Raw genomic sequence first — 25,296 nt, forward strand, 5'->3', positions numbered from 1 at the left:
CTTCCTTTAAACTAATTTCATGAAAATCCTGAAGATGAACAGACACAGCAGCTCCCAGAGTCACACTAACACAGTCTGAACAGGTGTCATGATGTTAAAGACAGCAAGCAGCACACAGGCTCAAGTGTGGATTAACAGTGAGACCAAAGTTATTAAGTTACTGTTAGAAGAATTCTCTTATAAAGTGAGACACTCAGAGTAATGAGCTTCATCGCATTTATTTACTTGCAAGGAAGCAAAATCATTCACAGTGAACGACAGCTGAGTTTTATTTATGCACTTCTTACAAAGTTATCCTGGGAACAGATGTGTGACACTCTCATAGAAAACAGTTACACAGATGAACAGACACAGCAGCTCCCAGAGTCACACTAACAGTCTGAACAGCTGTCATGATAATGTTAAAGGCAGCAAGCAGCACACAGGCTCAAGAGCCAGTTCTGTGAAAGTGTGGGTTAACAGAGAGAATCTGACTAACTGTGCTTTGGATGACAGATGCCAGAGGAACCACAACAAGGCCTGAGAGAAAGACAGATTAGAGGGAAAGAGAAACAGGGACAGAGATTCCTTCATCATACTGTAAAAGGTGCTGTATAGCTCTAATTTCAGAGTTGCATAACTAATAATTTTTCTAGCACTTAGCAATGAATCCATTCACTCAATAATCTCAGTCATAGTGTCCTCAGGGATTAATAAAGTATTGATTTACACAAACATAATACAAATTGAATAAATCAAAAAATTGCCCAAACTAAAATAATGAAGTTGGATTAAACATTATTTTAAAAATACAAATGATTTCCCAAACTAAATGAACAGACACACAACTTAATTTAAACTGCAAACAACATTTGTTCCCGATTCATGATTACTGTTAAACATGGCATAACCAAAAACTAACCTCAACATAGCGGTAAATTACTTTTTAAACCTTTTAATGATAAACTATAATTATTGTTATCCATGACATTTCAAATTTGCTATTTTACAATGAAATCAGAATTTCTTTTAAAAAACACTAACTAAATCATATTATTATCTGTTGGTTGATTAAGATGCTAAATTATAGTGATTTTCTTGTATTCCTTAGCAAAAAAAGTGTCAATAGTTTAATGTTATGGTTGATTAATTTCTGAGTTCCCTGTGAAGTGTGTTTGTTTCAATACAAAATTGGATGTCTGTCTGCTGGATGATCAGATCATCTGTCTGTACCTGAATATTCACTGACAACACCGAGAGTCTGAACAGCAGCAGGAGACTCAGCAGGAGACAGGCTGTAGTTCAACAGGAGGCTGGTATGTCTCCTGACTCTGCTGTTGTTTATGTTTTCTGTAGATAAAAAATCCAAAAACAGCAGCAACAAGCAGCACAGCAGAAACCGACAGACCAACAATCAGTATAACAGAGCCATCCTCCCTCCTTCCATCTTTGTTACTTCTATCTTCTTTGTGTCCTCCTGATTGACCTGCAGGTAAGAAACAGGTGAGAGGTGTTATGAAAAACAAGCATAAAAACAGGAATAGAATAGCCGGTTATTGTTGTTGTACAAGTACAACAAAATTGTGGCTGCTACACACCAATTGTGTGAATATAAATAGCAGAGAGTAGGAAAAAATAGTAAACAGGAGAAATATCTATAACAATAAGAGAAAGGCACAACTCTCAAATGACCTGAAGCCAAAGATTTTTCACCATCATGGTTTGGGCGAAGGATACAGAAAGCTGTCTCAGAGATGTAAGCTGTCTGTTTTCACAGTTAGGAACATATTGAGAAAATGGAAGACCACAGGCTCAGTTCAAGTTAAGGCTCGAAGTGGCAGACCAAGAAAAATCTCGGATAGACAGAAGCGACGAATGGTGAGAACAGTCAGAGTCAACCCACAGACCAGCACCAAAGACCAACAACATCATCTTGCAGCAGATGGAGTCACTGTGCATCGTTCAAGCATTCAGCACACTTTACACAAGGAGATGCTGCATGCGAGAGTGATGCAAAGGAAGCCTTTTCTCCGCCCACAGCACAAACAGAGCTGCTAAAGCACATTTGGACAAGCCAGCTTCATTCTGGAATAAGGTGCTGTGACTGATGAAACTAAAATTGAGTTATTTGGGCATAACAAGGAGCGTTATGCACGGAGGAAAAAAGAACACAGCATTCCAAGAAAAACACCTGCTACCTACAGTAAAATATGGTGGTGGTCCCATCATGCAGTGGGGCTGTGGGGCCAGTGCAGGGACTGGAAATCTGGTCAAAGTTGAGGGACACATGGATTCCACTCAGTATCAGCAGATTCTGGAGACCAATGTTCAGGAATCAGTGACAAAGCTGAAGCTGCGCCGGGGCTGGATCTTTCAACAAGACAACGACACTGCTCAAAACCCACTCAGGCATTCATGCAGAGGAACAAGAACAACGTTCTGGAACGGCCATCTCAGTCCCCAGACCTGAATATTATTGAAAATCTGTGGTGTGAGTTAAAGAGAGCTGTCCATGCTCAGAAGCCATCAAACCTGAATGAACTAGAGATGTTTTGTAAAGAGGAATGGTCCAAAATACCTTCAACCACAATCCAGACTCTCATTGGAACCTACAGGAAGCGTTTAGAGGCTGTAATTTCTACAAAGCCGGATCTACTAAATATTGATTTCATTTCTTTTTTTTGTGGTGCCCAAATTTATGCACCTGCCTGATTTTGTTTAAACAATTATTGCACACTTTCTGTAAATCCAATCAACTTCATTTCACTTCTCAAATATCACTTTGTGTGTGTCTCCTGTATGATATATTTAACTGACATTTTTTATTGTAACAACCAACGATTTATACAGGGAAATACTGACTATTAACAATGTGTGCTTGTATGTGCTTAAGGATAGGTGCCACAACAATAGAATTATTGACAGTCACTGTTCACCAGGCTTAGAGATTTAAGAGGTCAGTGCAGGCCCTTCTAACTCTCAAGCTAGAGGTAGCAATAAGTATAATTTTCTACATCCCCTGATTCTAGTGTTAGCTCAGCACTCAATCACCTCCAAATTATAATCGGTAAAAAACAAGCAAGGACGCAGCTTCACCACTGATTACTCACCTGGAGGAACAACACTCAGGTAGACACTGGTGATTAGACTTAAACTTTCTCTCTGTCTCTGAACACGACACTCGTATGTTCCAGTGTCATTAATCGTCACATTCTTCAGAATCAAAGACACGTCTCCATCCTTCATCTGTCTGTCCTGCAGATCCACCCGGTTCTTAAAAGATGGATGCTGCTCTTCTGGATCAAACTGCACATGCCTGTACAAAAGAACATGCTGTGACTCCAGGTCAGCTCTGCTCCACTCTACAACTATGATGTTTTTGTTGTTATTTGTAGCTCGACATGTCAGAGTCACATCCTGTCCAGACTCAGCTGTGATGTTTTTCGGGTCTAAAAAAGGAAACAACACAGAGCAGAGAGGTTAAAGGCCCACAAACAACTGTACAGCAGACAATTAAAGTGAAGGTCACTTGTGTTAAATCCCATTTTTTACTGACTGCTTTAAAATAAGAATCTAAAGGAAGAACAATACCTGCTGTAATAAAGTGATTGGTGCACTGCAGTTCCCAGAAACCCTTTAATATCAGTACAAGATCATTTTGGAAAGACTCCACAGTTCCTGCAGCTTCCACAAACAACAACATGTGCTGATAATAAGTGAACATAATGTGTGAGAGAAAGCAGCCTCTCATTATAAGACACTGTGAGTCTCTGCATGCTGCCTTTATGGAGCTACAGCTGTTTGTATACACTGAACAAAAAGCTTTGTAGCTGTATACTGACTCCTGACACTACAACACATCACACTGACACACACATTACACTTCTTTGTCTCTGTGCTGGAAACTGCACTGCTGAGCAAGCGGGTAAATCCACAGACACCACCAGACCTTGTGAGCAACCCAGCAGTGCACTCCACTCAGCTTCACATACACGGAACTAAATCAATATGAAAACTAGAAAATGCATTTTCTGAAGAAACTGCAGTGTGAATGCTGAAATCTGAATGTATGCACTGAAATGAATTAATTGCTGAATTTTAAGTTAAACATTTTGAATGAGATAAAAAAAAACAAAAAAAAAAACAACTGGATTTTTATCCTGAAAACAAAAATGCTGAACTGCTAAAAGCTGATGTTCACACAGAAGACGAAGTTGGAAAATAGCTGAAAATGTTTTAAATGTAAATTAGAAAAACATAAGAAATGAGAAAACACAATTTAGAGTCAGAAAACATCTGAAAGAATATTAAAAGTTCATATTCTTTGAATCACTGAATGACTAGAATGTGATCCACTTGGATCCACACAGTTTAAAAATTGATATCTCTGAGCTTTGAAAGACACGGTGTTGGAAAGAGGACAGCGATGGCTACGTTTTGAGGGTAAAATGATGGCTGTAGAGCAAACGCCGCGGACACAGCAGTAGTTTTAAAAAATATTTTAAGATTAATTTTCGACCTGCTTCCACTCTAGCAGTTGAGCTGTCTCACTCTAGCGGCAACATTCCGTCCCATACACACCCATTATAAACTCTGAAACGGCTGAAAAAACATCATGAAACTTAAACTGGAATTGAAGAAAAAGTATAATAGATATTGAAACAATAAATACAAGTTGAATAGTTGAATGTCTTGTCTTCGTTTTAAAGTTTGAATGGTGGTAGTCTTCGGGAAATATATTTACTATGCAGCTGATGTTTCATGTTTTATCTCAAAGACACCCTGCTTGCTTTAATACGGAATAAATCTCACCTGCAGAGACGAACAGGACAAACACCAGCGTGGAGCAGAGTGACTGCAGAGTTACAGCAGACATGTGCTGGTTCTCTGTTTCTGCTGATCTGACTCAGTTTCTGACTTAATTTATTCTAAATGTCTGTGTCTGTTGGTATTTTCAGTTCATAATAGACCTTAAGATTAACACTTGACTGCACGATGTTAAATTTAAGGTTTAAAGAAAGTTAAAACTGCTGGTTCAAACTCTTCAGTGTCTCTTAAGGACGTCGCGTTAGAGTGACGTTTGGTAGGTTCTTCTTCTTCTTCTTCTTCTTCTTCTTTGTGTTTAACGGCGTTTGGCAACCAGCGTAAAGGAGCATTACCGCCTCCTACTGTTCCGGAGTATGGGTCAGAGAGTGAGTTTACGTTTGTATAAAAAAATAAATAAATAAAAACCTACACTCTTACATAAACACCTATATCCTTCAGAAACCCCACCAGTTCCCTCACCTGTGCCCTACTACCCTTCAACACACTCTTCAGATTAAATTCCCCGCTCCTTCAATCTATTCTGCAGAACTTTCCTCTCCACATCGTAACCCTTGCACCGCAGTATTACATGCTCTACCGTCTCCTCCTCCTCCACAAAGCCCCGTCTCATGTTCTCCTATCATCTGTAGTGTTTTATTTAATGCACAATGTCCCAGTCTAAGCCTGGTAATGACCACCTCTTCTCTCCAATTACCCCTATACAACCTACACCCTGCCACCTCCTTCTTAAGATGATACAATTGCCTCTCCTTACTCCCTGAATCCCACCACTTCTGCCACTCCTGAACAACCCGCCTCCAAACAATACCTTTTGCTTCAGATCCGCTGCTTTTAATTTCCATCTCAGTCCTATGTTTAGTCAACGCTCTTTTTTTCAACCCATCCACTTTTTCATTTCCACTGATCCCTACATGAGCTGGCAACCAAAGAAAGTGAACATTGCCACCACAACACCTTATTCTGCTTATAGTCTCCAGAATAGTAAACAGCATACCCTGCCTCGTCTTTGAACAAAACGATTGTAGACTTGAAAGAACAGCTGCCGAGTCAGAACATACTACCACCTGCTTGATTTTGGAACACTCTACCCATTGCAATGCTACCAAAATTGCTACCATTTCAACCGTGTACACTGCCAGTCCTTTGAATTGCATCTTTTTATTTCAATAGTTTTTTTTATGGAACTGCTATTCCAAACCCTGTAATTCCAGTATCTGGACTTTTAGCACCATCCGTGAACACATGAATACACCCAGGGTATTCATTCAAGCTGTGAAAATGAAATGCTGAAACAAGATCGACTCTTCCTTTCAATTTTCTCTTCAGATCCAGTCCACAGGAGGGGTCTCCAATAACCATGGAGGAACCACAGGGAACACAACTGCAGGACACATTTTAAGTTCATACACATGACACTCCTTAGCCCACTGATTCCCCACCTTTCCAAAATGATCCGCCTGACTTCTTCCATACTCCCAGCACTCCAAAAGTACCTCCTTTGTAGGATGTGCATCACCATGACCACCAAGATGAACCCAGTAATTCACTGATACTTGCTTCCTCCTAAGATGTAGGGGCATTTATCCCATCTCCACCTGTAGGGCACTGACTGGAGATGTTTTAAAAGCTCCACAGCACACTCTAAGAGTTTCCGATTGTAGAACATCCAAACGTCTCAACACAGAACGAGCTGCTGAACCATATGCCACACACCCATAATCGAAGACAGATCTAATCAATGCCTGGTAAAGTCTTTTCAAAGCAGAAGAGCTTGCTCCCCAACCCCTCCCAGCTACACACCTCATAACATTAATAACGTTTTTTACATTTGGTTTCAATCCGGTCAATATGCTCCCTCCATGTCAGTCTTGAATCAAACACAACACCTAAGTATTTAAAAGAGCTCACTTTCCCAATTTCCTCGTCATACAGTTTCAATGTCAAAGTCTCACTCACTGTTCTTTTGGTAAAGAACATCTTTTTTGTTTTTTCCACCGAAAACCTGAATCCCCAGTCAAATCCCCACTCAACCACCATATTTACAGCCTCCTGAACCTTGCCCACTAGGTGCTCAATATTTCTTCCTTTTTTCCATAACACACCATCATCAGCAAACAAAGACCTCCCAATACCCTCAGGAACATCAGAAAAAACATCATTGATCATTATAACAAAAAGCAGGGGACTAATCGCACTGCCCTGTGGCGTCCCATTCTCAACCGTGCACTGACTAGAAATTGTAGACCCAATTCGCACTTGGATCTTCCTACCAGATAAAAAGTCTTGGATCCAATTGAATGTCCTGCCACCAATACCCAACTTATGCAACTTGATTAAAAGCCCATCCCTCCACAACATATCATATGCCTTTTCTATGTCAAAAAACACTGCCAAAACAGATTCTTTATTGGCCTGTGCTTTCCTAACAACATTCTCAAGTCTAACAATAGCATCAGTTGTGTTTCGAGCTGTCCTGAAACCACTTTGGTAATTGGCTAAAGCCCCTTTTCTTTCCAGTTCAAAGGACAGTCTTGCCATTATCATACGTTCCATTAACTTGCACACATTTGATGTAAGAGCGATTGGTCTGTAGTTATCTAGTTTAGATGGATCCTTCCTGGGTTTTCTCATTTGGTAGGTTGGACTGAGGATGCGCAGAAATAAGTGCGTCATAAGAAACGAGGCGAAGTGGAAAAGTTTTAGTGTTCAGTTCTTGAACGATCTCCACAGAACAAAATCAGAACCTCTCATGTGTCGTCATGTATGAACAGATTTTGTTTCAGTCGCTGAAGCAGAAGAACGTTTTGTTTCTGACGGCAGTTTGATTCTCGTTTCATCATCACAAACAGAAAAACGGAATCAATATGAAAATAAGTCTCAGGGAAATAGTTTTACTATGCAGCCAATACTATTACTTCCTGTTTCATGTCAAAGTTAACTTTCACCTGCAGAGACGAACAGGACAACCATCAGTGTGGAGCAGAGTGACGCAGTTACAGCAGACATGTCCGTGTTCTCTGTTTCTGCTGATCTGACTCTTAGTTTGTCCTAAATGTCTGAGTCTGTTGGTGTTTTCACTCAATAACTGAACCTGCGTTTAAACCTGAATACATCAGATTAACAAGATGGAAGTTTTGTCGTTTAGCCACTTGTTCAAACTAGAAACTTACGGAAGTTGTGTTAAACTGACATTTGATATGTTGGACCAATAATATTAGAATTTTCTAGAAATAATTTCATGGTTCAGGCTTTACAGGGTTAACATCCACTATAAAGGATGTGGCATTTTTTAGGTAAAAGGCTGAAAATTATTTTAAAAGAGACAGCAAATACTTACTTTTACTGTTGCTCTTAAGAAAGTCTTAAATCCTCAAACATTCTTCTGATCATCAGGTTGGAACAATATGAAAATGGTGGAAGATATAATCTATAATATATAAGATATAATAATAATATAAGGTATAATCCATCTGCTTTCTCTGTAGGTCCAAAGGGACCTGATCAAGGTTTGTTCAACACAATCAATTGTGAACAAAAAGACTTTGTAGGTGAGCTCAACTCTACCACAAAGCTGAACCAACTGTCTCTTGTTTTGCTTTGACATCCTGTTTTACAGACACGTCTCAGATGTTTCTGCTTAGCAAAACCAACACACCTACATTTGACCACATATGCAATGTGACAAGGGGTTTTACAGTAACAGGAAATGAACAAATGAGCAAATGAGCAAATCTTTGTTCTTTATGGAGAACCAGTGTGAAAAGATTTTGTTTATTATTCAAATATGCTTTGCTTGTGATTGTGTAAACTCTGAATGACGATTCACCCTGATAAACATGAAGCCTTGCCTATGCTTATCAAATGCCTGTGAAGACAAGTTCCTGTGTAAAGAAGAACGGAAAGCTCCTCTTAAGCAGACGTTTAGTATAGTATGGACAGAATGTTTTAGCAAGATATGCATTTGTCTGTTAAGCAATCTATATTCTGAGAATAAGCGGAGACTGCCTCCGCTCTGTTGTGATAACCGCATGCCTATATAACCTGCAATAAAGAAGAGTACTGTGTGACTGTCTCTCGACACGTTCACCCATGTACATGTAATTGATTATATTGTCTCACTGTGTTTCTGTTTACCTTGGCAGCTTTCTATTTGGGAAATTTTCCCTTAACATTTCTTGGTCCTTCGAGCCGGATGAGACAGCCTATTTAAAGCAGCTCTCACAGAAAGCACCTCACCAGGTCCCGTCGGTGCGAGAAGCCCACGTTGAAGTCTGCCGGCAGCTCACGCACTAGGTGTGTGATAAAACCCAAGAGCGTGAATTCGGGTCTTGGTCAACGTTTTACAAGTGGTCCGCACCGTCGGGGGCTGATCAGGTGCATCTGAAGAAACCAGCACCAAGGTAAGACAGACCACTTTGAGATAATAAAGGTTTGCGCAAAAACGAAAACGAAACTTAAAAGAAATAGACTCGTCCAAGAGAGACTGGAAGCATTAAGCTCGTCTTGAGGACTGGTAGTCAGCTCGCCCGCAGAGGGTTGGATGCACTAAAATAAAGATTGAGCTCGTCATAAGTGATTGGTAGCTCCCCGAAAGGGTAAAATAGGCCTAGCTCGCCCACAGTGGCTGGAAGCAGCACGCCGCCTTAAGAGGCTGGTAGCGTGAGCAGCGTTAAAACTGTCTGTCTTTTATTGTCTATTTTTTGGTGGAATAAGTTGATTTTACAGCACAATAAGGAGGCTGAACTATTCCACTGATTTGTTTACTGTTGGTCGCTGAAGTACTGGTGAACTGAGAGGAAGGTCGTGTTTTATCACATAAAGGTGACACCGCTTTCAAGAATAGCTCAAAAGTAGAAGGGCGTGTCAGCCACCTCTCTCTGTTCTCGTGCCAGTGAAAGCGCCGCAGGTGTGTGTGTGTATTACTAAGCGCTAAATACATAAAGAAAGAAATAAAATAAGTAGAAATAAACATATAAAACAAATAAGAAAATGGGAAATAGAGCAACAAAACTCACTGCTGACGAGCAGTGGCTAGAAAAGAAATGTCCAGGCGCCGGACAAATTAGTGCATATAGATGGAGAAATCCAAAGAAAACTAAATGCCCGACATGGGAAGGAAAATGCATTAACTAAATTATAAGAAACCCTCCAAGCAGAAATAAATACTGAAAAGGAAGCTAAAAAGAAATCAAAGCATACACAAGAGTTGTAATATTTTAAAGCATGGAAAGAGGAATGAAGTGGAATAAACAAAAGGTTAAATTAAGGTTAACTTAAATTAAAGCAATGAAACAAAATTGGGAAGACAACCAAGCTGAATGAATAGAATGCGTGAAACCAGATAATTCACACAAAATATATCAAAAAAAGAGAGATGCATAAGGCATATTAAGGCTGTGTCATTGTTCAGCCAAGGAAAATGTCTCCAGCTTGGGAAGATGTGAAACTGCAGGTCACATCGGCCTTTGATGGATACATAATAAAATATAAACTAATATACTATTGTATATTAGTAGTAAAGTAGTGTATTGTGATATACTATTGCTGTTATAAAAAGGAAAAACAATACAATGATAACATTAATAATGACATACTATTAATAGGAAGAGGCACCTCAGTCAGTTATGATGTGAGGTGGAAGATTGTTAAAAGTAGTCTGATTCAAGCTTAAGGTTTGCTCAAACTCAGTACAATGATATAGGAGATGAAGAAAATAAGGAAATAACTACACTAATCAGGTGCATAGAGACACTTGACCTGCTTGTAAACCTGTCATCTTAGATGAGACTTTGTTAAGATGAAGAGCAAACCTATACTAACAACTAATAAGCCAAACCCTGTATGCAACAGCTAAAGCTACACAATTGAGAAGCTGAATAAAATGAATTAAATATGTGGACACTACCAAGCTGATGAGCAAGTTACACATAATGATTAGGCATATGATTTACTAATGCAGATGTAATAACTTTATTCTAAAATTCAAGGAGAACAAACAAGAACAACATCTTCAGTTATGTCTTGTTGTTGTTCTCTGTGCAGTGTGCTGAGTTTTGTTTTTTGTTTCTTTTGTTTTTTGTTTTTTTTTGAAATGTTGCTTGAGTGATGAGTACTGTAACTTCTGAAGTAGCTCTCACCATGTGTCCTTGATGATGATAAGTCCAGAGCCAGCTGAGAGCTGGGTTATCTGTTTTGTTTTATGTGACAAGGCTGAGAAATTAAAACTTAGTTTCTTGTTTTGAAAAAAAAAAAAAAAAAAAGAGAGGCCCTACTCTCTGAATACAATATTCTCTTCATAACTCGGCAGTATGAAATGTCATGAAACAGTGTAACTCACTCACAGTAAATCAGCAGTATAGGATAATACAAACCTATCTAATAAATCTAATGATTTTCAAATTCTTTTAACTAAGAAGTGTGATGCAAACTAAAACTACATACTGATTACACAAGAAGTATGATGTGGCCTACAGCAGTATCATGATTCACTCATTTTGATTACAGGTATAATGTAATATATGACAGCATAATAATCTCACAACTGCTACAAGCACATTTGCCTTTCTTAACACACGCGAGTGAAAGGCAACTGTTAAGAAAATGCCCTTTGGGTGAGACAGGCCCAGAGGCCTTACATGCAAGCGTGCTAACACACATACATGCAATGAAGAGCAGCTTACACTAGAGCACACACTATATGTGCGCTCTATATCTCACATTGGTGTTAAAACAGGAAAAACTTAATAGTTTTGTTATCAACTGCTGAATTTACCCACTACTGACATTTAACTCTCCAGCTTGCAGGACAATAAGTGAAACGTTTGTGAAAACAGAGAAGGAAAAATAAAGACACAGAGAGAGTCTGGTATGACCAAGCAGTGACCAGACAATAAATTTAGTTGGTAATACAATAAATTGTGAGATGCTTTCTCCTTGATTGATGCAACACAAGTAATTTACTGTATGGAGGAAATTCTCTTTTGTGATAATCTTTTGAACGTGCATTTCTGTTGACCTGTCAATTTAGTGCATTATAAGCTGATATGCAAATTAGCTGATTGATATTAGATTTGAAAAAATAACTGTATTATAAAATAAGTGAATAAGATGTAACAACGGTTGAAATTAGTTTTTTGTTTCTAGTGTGTGGAGAAGGTTTTATCATGGCACACATCTGTTTACATGGGAGGAAACTCCTCATGTGATGCGACATTTAGCAGTTTGCAAGTGTGCAGCACATCAGAAGAATGACTATGAAATTACAAAGGATGAACAAAAAGCAGCTCCCACAGCTGAGCAAAAGAAATGGCTGAAATGCGGAGCGCAACTAAGAGATGACTTGATGATTTGTGAAGGAAAACCAATACTTCCAAAATCTTTACACAAAACAGCAGCCTTAGTGACACATGGAGTTACTCTCCATGCGTCAACAGGAGGGATAGGAGATATAATCTCCAAAACACTTTTACACTCTAAATTTCGAAACCCTAAGCACTAGGGTTTAACATCAAATATCACTGTGCTTATCATCCTCAAAGTGCCGGCCTAGTAGAAAGGACAAACAGCACAATAAAACAGAGGCTTAGAAAAATGTATGGAAGAAACAGGAAGGCCGTGGCCAGAGTGCATAGGCCTAGTAAAAATGTGGATGAGATTAACACAAGGTTCACAAAAACTTACGCCTTTTGAAATCATTCATGGCAGACCATTTCCACTGCCAATCACAAGTGAACCTTTAGATAAATCAATCAGAGAAACTACACTAGCAGAATGGATGTCAAAACTGCTGGAAAACAAAGATATTGTTTTAAACAATGAATTGCCTTCTGAATCTTCTCCAGTATCTTGCAGGTTGAAGCCAGGTGATTGGGTCCTGATTCGAGTTCTCCATAGAAAGAATTGGAGCTCGCCCCGTTGGGAAGGCCCATACCAAGTGCTTATCACCACACCAACTGCCTGTAAGATAGCAGAGAGACCATCTTGGATTCACCAAAGCCACTGCAAGAAAGTAAGTGACGGCCTAGACTCAGACTCCAGCACCCCTACCTTCTGGTGATCTACCTGGTGAAGAGAGGGCTGATTGGGTATATCCCGCCCTCTACTTCTCGCCAGTAGTCTACTCACCCGAGGATCTAGGTGTGTTTGGCTGTCATGAAGACACTCGCCGTCCTAGCAGCTGTCCTCCTGCTCCTAGCAGGACTCTTCGCACTTTTCGAGGACAATAAAGAACAAAACACAAGCCAAACGTGCCGCCAGCTTTTCGGGCGTTGGCTATCAACATAAGGAAATCATCATTAATGAGACAAGCTCTATCATCTATTCGCTTAACCTTTTTAGTATCTTCCAGGGACCACCCCAATACGAGGTAATCACCGTTGAAAACACTGGACTTGACAACGGAACGTGTGACCAGCTCTTCTGGATCAACTTCAACGTGACAAATCGGAACACGTCCATTCACTTCCCAGTGTTCTTGGACCAAACCCCAGGGAAGAACCACTCCATGTGCTACCGACAAGACAACGGTAACAGACCCCTAGGCAACACCACCAACTGTAACCAAACCGCTGCCAACGGAGAGGGCGCACCTGTAAACACGTCCGCGCCCAGCAACGGCACCTATTGGGTGCAAGGAATGGCCTGGCTGTGTGGACAACGTGCCTACTTCATACTGCCACCCGGATGGACGGGCACCTGTGCCCCAATCTTCATTTCAGACCACACCTTCAGGATGTCAGCTGTAAATAGCTCTCAGACTACAAGACAACGACGAGACGTCTCCACACTACAACCACATGACCCCATCTATGGCAGTGATGTGCCAGAGGAATTTAAGCTTTGGACCACCGGACAAAAGGTCCTCCACTCACTGTTTCCATGGGTGGGCACCGGAAAGAACATGTTAAGAATTGAAACTTTGGACTACCGCTTTGGACTGTTCCTGAATGCCTCATGCAAAATCAACAATCAACAAAATGAAGAGATTGATGCCCTGCGATAACTGTGATGCAACACCGAGTCGCACTGGACATGATTCTGGCTGAAAAGGAGGACTCTGTATACTCTTTAACAACACATGCTGTACGTACATTCCAGATAATGTTCACTCTTCCAACATGACCGACGCCTTACGCACGCTGAAACAACTCAGGGACGCTCAGCAACAGGACTATGTCACGAACACTGAAGATTGGCTTACCTGGCTGTTGAGTGGTTCCTGGAAATCTCTTTTAATAAAAGGACTGGTTTTTGTAGGAGTTCTTCTACTCCTACTCTGTTGTTTTACTTCTTGCATCTTGCCATGTGTACAATCAATAATTAATAAAGTTGTTGCAGTTCATGTGCAGGCATACCTGACACTGCCCATGGACGAAGATGATGATAATCCACCTGACACTGAAATGCTGTGATACACCAATGTATGACGTGCTGATTAAAAATGCACTGCAAGAAATCATGCACAGATAATAAACCAATGGTGTTTTAACTAGTGTGAAAGTTAAACAACAGGAGGGAAATGTGAAAAGATTTTGTTTATTATTCAAATATGCTTTGCTTGTGATTGTGTAAACTCTGAATGACGATTCACCCTGATAAACATGAAGCCTTGCCTATGCTTATCAAATGCCTGTGAAGACAAGTTCCTGTGTAAAGAAGAACGGAAAGCTCCTCTTAAGCAGACGTTTAGTATAGTATGGACAGAATGTTTTAGCAAGATATGCATTTGTCTGTTAAGCAATCTATATTCTGAGAATAAGCGGAGACTGCCTCCGCTCTGTTGTGATAACCGCATGCCTATATAACCTGCAATAAAGAAGAGTACTGTGTGACTGTCTCTCGACACGTTCACCCATGTACATGTAATTGATTATATTGTCTCACTGTGTTTCTGTTTACCTTGGCAGACTTCTGTTTGGGATTTTCCCTTAACAACCAGTGAGGCTGTTTGCACTTTCCTGTGAAACATCAGTGCAGGAGTCTCTCAGTACATCTGTTTACAGTGAGGGACAAAGAAGCAGCAGAAACACACACAGAGAAAACATGTAGAGACAAGCAGCAGCAAATAGTCTGCAGAGAGAGAGAAAGCATGCAGCGCTGCAGCACTTCCTGAAAATTAAGTGACTGCAATTACCTAAAAGGCCAGAAGCTCATTTTAAACACTCACTGTTGTTCTGAAGCATCTCTGAAACCTTCAAACACTCTTCTGATCATCAAGATGGAACAAAAATCCACTCAAAGATAAAAAAGTGATCTGTACATCCCATCTACGTTAAAAAGTAACTTACTGAAGTTTTATTCCACACAAGCAAAAACTTTTCAAAAAGTAAATAGTTCAAAAATGTTTTTGAAGAAGTAACAAGTTCAAATTTGTGGGTGAGCTGAACTCTCCTCCAAGTACCCACAGACCAAACTGCCTCTTATCTCCCTTTGACATTATGCTCATACAGTCCCGTCTTATATCTGTGTAACATCAGTGCCCATCACATTACCAGCTACATCCCTGTTTCCTCCTGCTGTAAACTCACATATTTGACAAACAAATCCTGCATATTCAAAGCAACAGGAAATGAAGTTTTTTTGATAAAACTGGTAGATGTGCAGAGACAACGCCCTGCTCTGTCTGTCTCTGACTATGGATCAGCTTGTCCCAGTGAATTAAAGGTCATGACCTCCTGTACAACATGTGTACGGTCAGAATACAGGAAAACATCACGAGTCTGAGAAACTCCAAAAAGCAAAAGAGCAAGATCTACATCTGAGACTCCACAGGCCTCAGCGAGCAGTTGAAATGTTTAAGTTCATGACACAGTCAGAAAAAGCCTGAAAGAGCCTAAATGCTGACAGTGACTTAGCTAAACTTTATCTATGGAGGGCAACGGAAGCAATCAGAGAAGAAGAGTCTGCAATCAGTGACGCTGTACTCAGTCTATTTTTCAGTTACCATTAATGCAGAGGAAGAACAACACCATTATTCCCAGTACTGATTAATATCCTGGGGAACTGAGAAATCCCTGAGAAATCTGAGAAATCACTACACTAACATGATAACACAGAGGAGGAAGGGTGACTAAGTTCATTTCCTCAAGTCTAACATCTACAAACTAAACATGAGAGAAGATTATAAATATCATGTTTTCTTCTAAACAAACTAAAAAACGATTTACTGATGAACAAAATTCATCATTAACTACTCTGATAGTTTGCTAAAGACAAAACCAGATTTCATGTATTTCAGAATGTGAAGATTAGCTTCTTCTCCTGATAATGTTTCATCCTGTGAGGCGACAACAAAGACAGAAATATGTCAGTAGGACAAATGTGATGAAGAGAAGAGAGGAGAGGAGGAGCACCAAGAGGAACCATTAAATCTTCCCTGTGTGCTGACAGTAAGTGAGCACAAAAAGATGAGTTGCTTACGGTCACCGAACAATCAGAGAACACTTAGCAATCCTGTAGCAGCGTTCTGCTGTACGGATCACTCTCTGGAGAGCTTTTTGGTCCTTCACACAGCTGTTCCCAAACCACGATGTGATGTTCTGTGTGAGGATGCTCTCCACAGCGCCTATGCTGCCTTAGGAGTCAACAGGAAAATTGATTGAGGTGATAAATAATGTGCTATGTGATCGCTAGCTACACAGTTATGTTACCATAACATAAACAGTGAAGCTGGAGGATGAACGCTAACACTTTTCCACTCTATAAAAGTTAACGTGAGGGTTCCTGATGGTTAGAGAAAAATGCAATTGCATGGCAGGATGCTGTAAACGGACCAAACTTCAATCATGAGAACAACTAGTGAGATAATCCATCCACAATATGAGGTTGGACATCAGGTGATCAAACACACACATCCACATTAAGAGCAATAGTAATAACACTAAGTGCAATACTCTTTCTGGCATCATTGTATTATACTCATATTGTATATAGTATTTGGATTCTCATTTATTCTATTTTAGTTATTTGTATATAGTATTGTATTCTATTCTATTGTGTACAGTATCTTATTGATATCATAGTCCAGTGTTTCTATTATTTGTCTATGCAACTTTGCACTGTCCACTGCAGTAACAAAACAAATTTCCCATGCATGCGACTAACAAAGGTTATCTTATCTTAGTCATTAATATACTGCAACAACATGAGAATAGAGCAGCTGTGATAGAATACAACATTAATGAATCAATGGTACAGAAGTGGAGAAAGCAAGAAGAATGAGTTAAATAAATTTTGATTTATCTGACTGCTTTGTTTTGCTTAATGTGCCTTATAATCCCGTGCACCTTATGGTCCGAAGAATATGTATTTGACTTTTCACGGTCTACCTGTGAAAAATGCAGTCTAGGTTTTGGGACAGAGCTACTTTGTTGAGGCTTGATTCGTTTGGCCAGAGTTGCGTGAACAGTGACATCCAAAGCTTCATTTAGAACATAGAATAGAATAGAATAGAATAGAATAGAATAGAATAGAATAGAATAATCCTTTAATTGTCCCACAAGGGGAAATTTGGTTGTAACAGCAGCCAAGAAAACACATATACAAACAAACAAACAAACAAACAGTACACAGGACACAGAACAGAAACATACACAATTTTTCTTACATATTTACATTAAGGACAATGGTTACTATATACAGAGTACTGTACAGTTTTTAAATTTTAAAATAACTAGAGATAAGAGGCAAACCCAGGTTGTAGTGTGTGGAAAAGGGGAAATTGCTTTACTGCTACAATATATTAGATAGCATATTAATCAGCATTAATATAATCTCGTATAGCTTTAAACTGGTCAGATGACAGTTAATACACGAACACCAGAGTAATCATTTAACACGCTGACACCACATTAATCCTTATTACAGGTGCAGCATAACCACTTTTAGTATTATTATGTCTTTATACACACATTGCAGTCCCGTGCTTATAAGGAGTTGAAGCTTTCCCAGGTAATTAAAGGTCTCAAGCTTCATTCAGCGTGACTGTCTGGGTGACACATTGGTTAAAAGCCTGGAGCTTAAGAAAGATCGCACACATGCTTACAAAACACACATATATCACATATAACCTAGAACTAGATTTAACCATAGGCCTGAATGTACTGAGCAAACATGTTGCACTTGAGCTTTCTTGACAACAGATGACGTGTGGAGAGGACCAGCCCCTGGAGACTGCAGAGGCCAGAGTCCATTGCCTTTTTTGGAAAGAAGATGCCAAAAGAGGAACCTCGATGTTGCACTTTATGCTTAAAATACATGAATGTTCTGTACATGCAAATTATGTGCTTGTAAACGCTAGAAGGGCGTTATAATACCCTGATGCTATAAAAGCAGTCTGAAGTATAATTTTGGCGAAGACCCTTGCTGACATGTGCAGTGACTGTCTTCCCGCGCGAATACTTCAATAAAGATCGCTTTAACCCAAATCTTCTGGACTGTCTTGCCTTTGTACTCTCCACCAATTCTGAACCCGTAACAATTGGTGCATTGGCCATGGTTGGAAGGGAGAGACGCTGTTGGCATTGTGGACGTCAAGAGGGTCCATAGACGGGATCCAGTTATCGAAGTGAGTGGACAAACGGGCAGCCCATCTCAAAAGGTAGGCACTACCTGTTGAATTACTCCGAAGTGTGCCGAATTGGATGTTTAAATTAATGTCTACTCATTAGATTACTGGTGAATGTTTGTGTTGCGATCATTTAAGAAGTTACCATTCTGGGTATTATATGTATATGGAGAAGTACTGAATATAAGAGTAAAAGGATTAAGAGAAGTTATAAATGGTTGTGAAGAAGAAATAACTGTAAAGGAAAAGTGAATTAAGACAAGTTAATGAGGTTACAGTGTTAAACACAATTTAGAATAATAGGTAATTGGTGAACTTTGTGACATTAAAGTCTCAATTGAATATAAAGCCGGGCTTGGACACCGATATGGTGGGGTTGTGATTTTCGGGGTGTCTTCAAAATAATTAAAATAATACGGGACTCTGGGAGTCTAACAAGTGCATTGCTCAGAGGTAACGCTTGCGGAGTCGGGGACGCTTAGACTCCGTCCTCTATGAGGATAGTCAGTTGGTCACTGTGGAGCTTGGGGCACTCCAGAATAACTAGTGGTTCGCCCACTTTGCCGCTCGGAACGGTTTATGCACTTTTTGGTTAGTAGAAACCGGGTTTCGGGCGTCTACCTTTGACTTACAACCGGGAAGCCTGGGATGTGAAGTGTCCCCAAAACAGGGCTTCTTGGCAGGGGTTGAGTTGGTTGACGCTTTTAAATTGTGTTAGGGCATTAGATATGTGACCACGCCCGGGGCCGAGACTGGTTAAATTGATCATAAAAACTCAGGGAGTTTGTCCCTTGGAGGGTTAAGTTAAAATTTTGTCTAAATTCGGTAGGTTCTTCAATTTCAGGCCTTGTAAATATTTTAAGATATCAGACGTCTGTGTGTTATAATTTCTTTGTTTGTGTGAAGGCCCTGTCTGTGACAGGCACTGCAGCACCCTGGTTATTTTGAGGAAGTGTCTGTGTCTATGTAAATGAGGTGCCTGTGACTGATTTAGACTGATATTTCCTGTTTACTAATGAGTGTCTAATGACTGACTGCAGAGTCTGGCTTAAGGAAGACTTGTAGTGGTGTTTTAAGGAAGATTTGCCTTTATTTATATTTTTGTTGGCATTATGATTGTTAAATATGATAAATGACCTATGAGGTGTGTTTAGTTTTATACATCCCTGAATGCTATAATACTTGCTGAAACTCATATGACTTATGCGTTTTGATTGTTTATACTGACACTCTTTTAATATTGCGTTAAAGCTTCTGCACATACACATGTCAGATTCGGGATATTGTTTACTTGAATACACACGGACAGGGGATTTTTATGTCGTAACCACTCGATGTCGCGTTGTGACTTTAGGGATTCCGTATGCCTTTTCAGTTACTGCAGTAACAGGGTCGTTAGAGGAAACTCTGGTTGATTTTGCATGTAGTAGTCTTGTTATCTTTCGGGCGTTGGCATTATACTGTAGACAGCAGAGAAATTTAAACCCCACGGACGCCGAGCAGGACTTTTTGGCTTTTTGTGGAATTGCTTTCAGGGATTTTGACATTATGTTTGAGTGGCAAGGATAATTGCTTGTTTCCTTTTGCTCGCATGTTCGATAACGGTTCTTGTGTGGTTGAGTGTACCAGGACAGGAGACGTTGTTAACGTCGCTTGTCGCTGTCACGCTGAGTTTTCTAACATTGAGTATGGCTTCACAGTAACTGCGGCAGTAAGGCCTTCGCCACAAGTGTTATTAGACTTTACCGCTCGTAGTGTTATTATATTTCGGGTGCTGGATTTATACTGTCATCCCGACAGAGGTCCCACTCCTACTGACGCCGAACGGGACTTTCCCGCCTTTTGTGCTTCCGCCTTTCGGGGTTTTGATATTGATTTTCAGTGGACCAGATAGATTGCTTTGTATTTCGGCTTGATTTTGCTCGAGACAACTTTGTTTTGCAAATACACTAATGTGCACTGCCGTGTAGAGTTAATGGCTGAAAGATACCACACGGTTTTGGGGGAAGGGCGCAGGGATGTCAGCGGCTTCACTTTCAGTCTTGTGTTGACTCCAGTAACGGACGGACAAACATGGTGGGTGGAGACAGAAGTGCGTGTTTGCTGTGAAGTAGGGCTCACGGAGCGTGACTACACTTTAATTGTGAACTTGACTGAAACAGAATTCCCCCTGTTATTACATGAGTGTTTGCGCTTGGTAACAACACTACGTGAGATTGTGGAAGAGAATAGTGAGGAGGCCGCAGAACTATAAACTGATAAACATTTTCTCTTATACGTTATGCAACATTGCCTGTTTTGTATTTTATTGTATTTGCTCTGGGTGTGCCACATAGCTGTCGTGGGCATACCTAAATTTGCTCTTGTGTTTCATCTGATACAATCTTATTGCTTACAGCGCACACATGAATGCAGTGACATGTTGACTTTTGGGCACTGCAGAATAACAATTACTCCCCTGGGAGAGGGCCAGTTCAGAGCCAGTCGTGTGTTTCGTGGAGAACGGGCGGACGCACCAGATGACCCGATTGAAATTGAAGTCGCGACCACTATCACAGAATCACAAATAGCATGGTGGTTGATCACGAGCTTTGCATTGTTTAGTACAATGGTAGACCTGTGCGAGGAGGTCGATACTGTACACTGGGCCTCCGCACGAGGGAGTGGAGAAGACATGTAGGAATGTTCATGTTGGGTTACAATAGCTATGCATTTGGAGTTACTCTATACATGCTTCTGTTAGACAGTGGTGGATATTAGATGACATTTCCTGGAGAAATGCTTGGTCCCTGGAGAGCTAGGGTGTGGTTCCTGTTTGTTCACTAAAGCGTGAAAGCCAGCAGCTCTGTTTTCTGACAGGCACACCAGGGTCCCTTGAGGGCTGTAAAGGTTTGTGAATATTGTTAAACATGGAACTAGAGGCAAGACACTAGAATAAAAGTTATTAAGTTTATTGGTGGGGATCATTTTCAGGTTCATGTCATCGACGGGAACTGGGTTGTTGCTCAGGGGTTGACTGAGCAGACAATATTGTGTGGTGAGGCCTGAGTTCACTGTTCTCTGTGTCACCAAGCAGAATTAAAAAGGGAAGTGACTCCTAGAGCGGAGAGACGAGCTCTGAGGCGGAAAAGGGAAGTGCCGGAGGGTGACTGGCAGGGAGGAGCCGACAGCAGCCATTTTGAAGAGGTACGTGCTGTCTTGCAGGAAATCACAAAATGGCGGACACCTCGGCCAACGGACAGAGACGTTACAAGACATTGAAGGATCAGGTAGTGGAGCTGAAAAAGGCCATAAGGATGGCCTGTACAGGTACGTCTAAAGCAGCCGAAAAAGAGTGCCGAGCCATGGAAGCAGAGGTAAGCAAAATTTTTGACTTACAACACAAAGGGACAGATGAAAGGACAGCTCTGGAGGTTGTGCTTAGAACAGAGGGAGAGAGATGTGAGAAGAAACTAAAAAACTTACAGGAGGAATCAGGAGGCCGCTCAGTTAACCGGAAAATAAAAAAGGAAATGACTGCTTTGAAGGCAATGCATGGCAACTGCTGCAAGTGGATGATGATGTGCAATGCAGTATCATCCTGGATGAAAGACAAAGTGGAACAGCCTGAGCCAGTAAAGGAAGAGGACACGGTGAGTATGATGAAATTACTGCAGAAATTACAGGAAGACAATGAAAAGCTGGAGGACAAAATGGCAAAACTCACGTTGAAGGGAGAAGAAGTAAATAATCCTCACACACCAGCAATATACCCGTGGATCCCACAACTTCCCAGCGCCCCGCCACAGCTGGGTGGAGCGGGGACTCCTCCCCCTTATGTGATGCCAGTGATGTCCTTAGACGGAGGACAGGTGCAGGGCCCTGATGGACAGACGGGCATTGTGATAGGAGGACTCGTAAATGTCGAGTACCCAGGCACGACCGGGCCAACCCAACCTGGAGAAATGACGGTGGTGGAACCACACAACAGGGAGAACGCAGGGACGCAGACGGCCTGTGCCACAGGTCCCGGTGTGACATCGTGTAGCCGGGCCTGGACGAGGAGAGATTCACTAGGAGAAGCAGCAGGGCCGGGGGTGTCTCACACCGAAGCCTCACCAGCGGTTGCGACTGAAGAGGTGGATGAGGAAGACGGAAGGTCAGAATTGGTCGAGCCGCCGCACCAGGAAAGACAGAGACACTACCAAGCAAGCAAGCAGAGCACGAAGAAGCAGGATAGGTGGGACGGGCAAGTTCATGGGCGAATGCACGAGGACCGAGACGCTCTACTGGCCGTGGTGGAAACACTGACCGAGGTGAAGCAGAAAGCCTTGAAGGAACTTATGGAAGAGGAACTGAAGGACCAGAAGACCTCACGCACAAAGCATAAGTCCTTGACGAAAGTTGTGGAGGAGGACATGACAGAGTGCAGGACTTCATCAGAAGAGGACTTGGACGAAGAAGAGGAGGAAATTGAACGAAGAGATGCCTGTGACCCGGACAAAAACTTGAACTTGCGCAGTAGAACGGTGCACAGACATCAAACTAAAAAATTGAAGTCCGACGCCAGAGCGGAACGCAAGTCAGTGTTTGACGCCCCAACGACCGGGGGGAAGTCCAGGAAGAGCAGGGAAGCGGACGCTGAGGATGCAGTTGAGAGAGCAGGCTGGAGCATGCCGCTAATAGTGGGCCCCAAACATGAACCGATCTACCGGGCATACAAGGTAAGGGATCTGGAAGCACTGGCCAGACAACTGCCACCTGTCACAGAGGGAGGAGCAAGATGGCTGAGGAAGCTGGATGCGTTAACGGAAGGAGAAGAGATCGCCATTGGGGACTTCCGCGCCCTAGCGGGGAGGGCAATGGTTGCATGTGGGCTGGCGGACGTGGAGGAAATGGCAGGAACCACCAGCTACGCCAACAACAGGCCATACCGCGAAGTGCGAAATGCCCTAGCGAACGCAGTGCGTGAGAAGTACCCGACCCCAAATACTGGAGCCATTCCTAAAATAGTTTGGGATCCGCAACACACACCTCTAGAGTTTCTAGCGAGAGCAAAAGAGCAGTGGCTGTCAGAGACAGGGATACACCCTGGCCGAGAAGGAGAATCACGAGCTTGGTTTAGAGCTGCGGTGCTGGCAGGGCTGCCTAAGCAGGTGAGAACTGATTTAGAGAAGAATCCAGACTTTGCTGTCGCTGACTCCACCCAGTGGGAGCGGCATTTAACACACCGGCTGACGCTGGAACGGGATGAGGTGAACAAACAGAAAAAGGAGTTGGAAGAGGCGCAGGCGTGGCTGGTGAAGCTGCAGCTGGCGGAAGCAAAAGACAAAGCAAGTGAGAAAAAGAAGGAAAGTAAGGAAGCCACAAAGAAAATGATGGTGGCAAAGCCACAGCCTGATCCTGTGCCTGAGTGGCCAGATCTGGACCCCAACCTGTATCCTGATGACCGTTGGCCCGTCAATGCACCAAGGCAGAGACAACCCGTGGGAAATTGGGGGGCGGCTAGACCATACAGAGGGCGTGGTGGTTACGCTGGGCGAGGACAAAGGGCTCGTGGTACGGGGAATCCCAGCTACACGTCTTGGAATGCCTGTTACAGATGTGGAGTTGAAGGACACTGGGCGCGAGACTGCCCCGGACCAAGCCACAACACTCAGCAGCGCGGCTATCACACCCAGGCACGTGGAGCTCCTAGAGGAAGAGGTGCATACAGAGGTGGACATCAAGCTCCTAACCCAGGTGCAGCGCCAGTCGCCCAGTATCCAGTGGCGGACTGGGGCTGGGAGGGAGAGCAATACTGACGGGGCCCTGAGAAACCGGACGGTGTGGGAACGGCAGATCCCATGCTGTCGATGACTGTGGAAGGAACACCACTGACCTTCCTGGTGGACACTGGAGCGACCTACTCAACGCTTACATCCACACCGAACAGTGCAACACTCTCAGACCACACTGTGAGCGTGGTTGGTTTCTCTGGGGTTCCCATGACTCTGCCACTAACTGATCCAGCACTGACGAAGCTGGGGAAACAGACTTTGAGGCACAGATATGTAGTGTCACCACAAGTACCTGTAAATCTCATGGGCAGGGACCTGCTCGTGAAACTGGGAGCAACCATAATGTGTTCTACAGATGGACTCACAGTTACTCTTCCGGGAGGTAGACAGTTCCCGTGCCTGGGGACACATTCAAAGACTCAATATCTGATCCAAGACTCTGAACAAGCTACCGCTGACATTTACTGGGGAAGGCTGGTGGAAGACGGCATTCTCAGACAATATGAGCTGTGGAGACCCTGGATAATGAGCCTGGCCGTCTACACCCCGCCGCGTGACCCTTACCACGTCACTCTGTTTTATGATAGGGACGACGATGACACATACCGAGAACAATTTGAATCTGACCTCGAAGGTCAAATTTGAACGCGGCGTTGCCACAACATTTATGTTGGGCGGAAGGAGTAGCAGCTGCGGTGAAATTAACGGAAGAACAACTGCCTTGGTACGAGATGGGTTCCGATTCAGCTCCCCATGTCACATTGGCGGTCCACATAGGTCATCAGGCTAGAGAAATGGGACCGATGGTCAAGCGGGCCCTGGAGAACGGCTCGTGGCAAAGTACTCAAATTCCAAACGTTTGGTATGCACCCAAGTGCAAAACCTATCGCATCACCTGCTTGTCTAATGACGCGGTGGTTGTAGAACACAAAGAAATTTCAAGAACACATGGCAGGGAAAAAACAGACCACCCTGACGCAGTTGCAGCGCTTTCACAGCTCCCTGACAGTTTGTGGTCAACAGGGCCCACGGATGTTGGCCTGGCTAATTGTTCGCCCGTCCTGTTTCGGCTGAAGTCGGAGGCGCCAATCAACAGACCACAGTACAGACACAGACCAGAAGCGGAAGAAGGAATTGCAGAAACTATTGAAGGGCTGTTGGAAGTAG

General features: G+C 42.3%; 2 protein-coding genes across 6 annotated transcripts; one reads left to right on the forward strand and one right to left on the reverse strand.

Moving 5' to 3' along the window:
• Window positions 1-202: 202 nt before the first annotated feature.
• On the reverse strand, window positions 203-7,908 carry LOC120437593 (V-set and immunoglobulin domain-containing protein 1-like). Of its 5 annotated transcripts, none has more exons than XR_005611269.1 (4): window positions 4,792-5,074; window positions 3,090-3,428; window positions 2,182-2,293; window positions 203-1,465 (listed from the first exon to the last, which is right to left on the reverse strand). XR_005611269.1 is itself a non-coding variant. In XM_039608140.1 (4 exons), exons 1-3 carry the CDS (start codon window positions 4,853-4,855, stop codon window positions 1,260-1,262), a joined length of 609 nt encoding a protein of 202 aa, XP_039464074.1. In that variant the 5' UTR covers window positions 4,856-5,074; the 3' UTR covers window positions 203-519; window positions 1,213-1,259. The 5 variants fall into 5 exon arrangements, 3 of the variants coding, with proteins under 3 accessions (XP_039464074.1, XP_039464075.1, XP_039464073.1); XR_005611270.1 differs by having other exon boundaries at window positions 2,182-2,349; XM_039608140.1 differs by lacking the exon at window positions 2,182-2,293 and having other exon boundaries at window positions 203-519; window positions 1,213-1,465.
• A 4,488-nt stretch (window positions 7,909-12,396) lies between these two features.
• Window positions 12,397-13,739, forward strand: LOC120434294. Its single transcript, XM_039602107.1, has 3 exons — window positions 12,397-12,470; window positions 13,024-13,570; window positions 13,696-13,739. The coding sequence occupies exons 1-3, from the start codon at window positions 12,397-12,399 to the stop codon at window positions 13,717-13,719; spliced, it is 645 nt and encodes a 214-aa protein (XP_039458041.1). The 3' UTR covers window positions 13,720-13,739.
• The last annotated feature ends 11,557 nt before the right edge of the window (window positions 13,740-25,296 follow it).

This window comes from Oreochromis aureus, linkage group 3 (genome assembly GCF_013358895.1).
Source record: "Oreochromis aureus strain Israel breed Guangdong linkage group 3, ZZ_aureus, whole genome shotgun sequence".
Classification (NCBI taxonomy): domain Eukaryota; kingdom Metazoa; phylum Chordata; class Actinopteri; order Cichliformes; family Cichlidae; genus Oreochromis; species Oreochromis aureus.

What these genes read in the sequence shown, in the direction of transcription:
- LOC120437593 (XM_039608140.1), bottom strand. Translation starts at nt 4,855, where the DNA reads ATGTCTGCTGTAACTCTGCAGTCACTCTGCTCCACGCTGGTGTTTGTC. An exon ending in TGTCCTGTTCGTCTCTGCAG is followed by an intron (nt 3,429 to 4,791) that starts GTGAGATTTATT and finishes TTCCTTTTTTAG; the next exon opens with ACCCGAAAAACATCACAGCT. An exon ending in CCTGAGTGTTGTTCCTCCAG is followed by an intron (nt 1,466 to 3,089) that starts GTGAGTAATCAG and finishes TCTTACCTGCAG; the next exon opens with GTCAATCAGGAGGACACAAA.
- LOC120434294 (XM_039602107.1), top strand. Translation starts at nt 12,397, where the DNA reads ATGTATGGAAGAAACAGGAAGGCCGTGGCCAGAGTGCATAGGCCTAGT. An exon ending in GTGGATGAGATTAACACAAG is followed by an intron (nt 12,471 to 13,023) that starts GTTCACAAAAAC and finishes GCACTTTTCGAG; the next exon opens with GACAATAAAGAACAAAACAC. An exon ending in ATAGCTCTCAGACTACAAGA is followed by an intron (nt 13,571 to 13,695) that starts CAACGACGAGAC and finishes ATGGGTGGGCAC; the next exon opens with CGGAAAGAACATGTTAAGAA.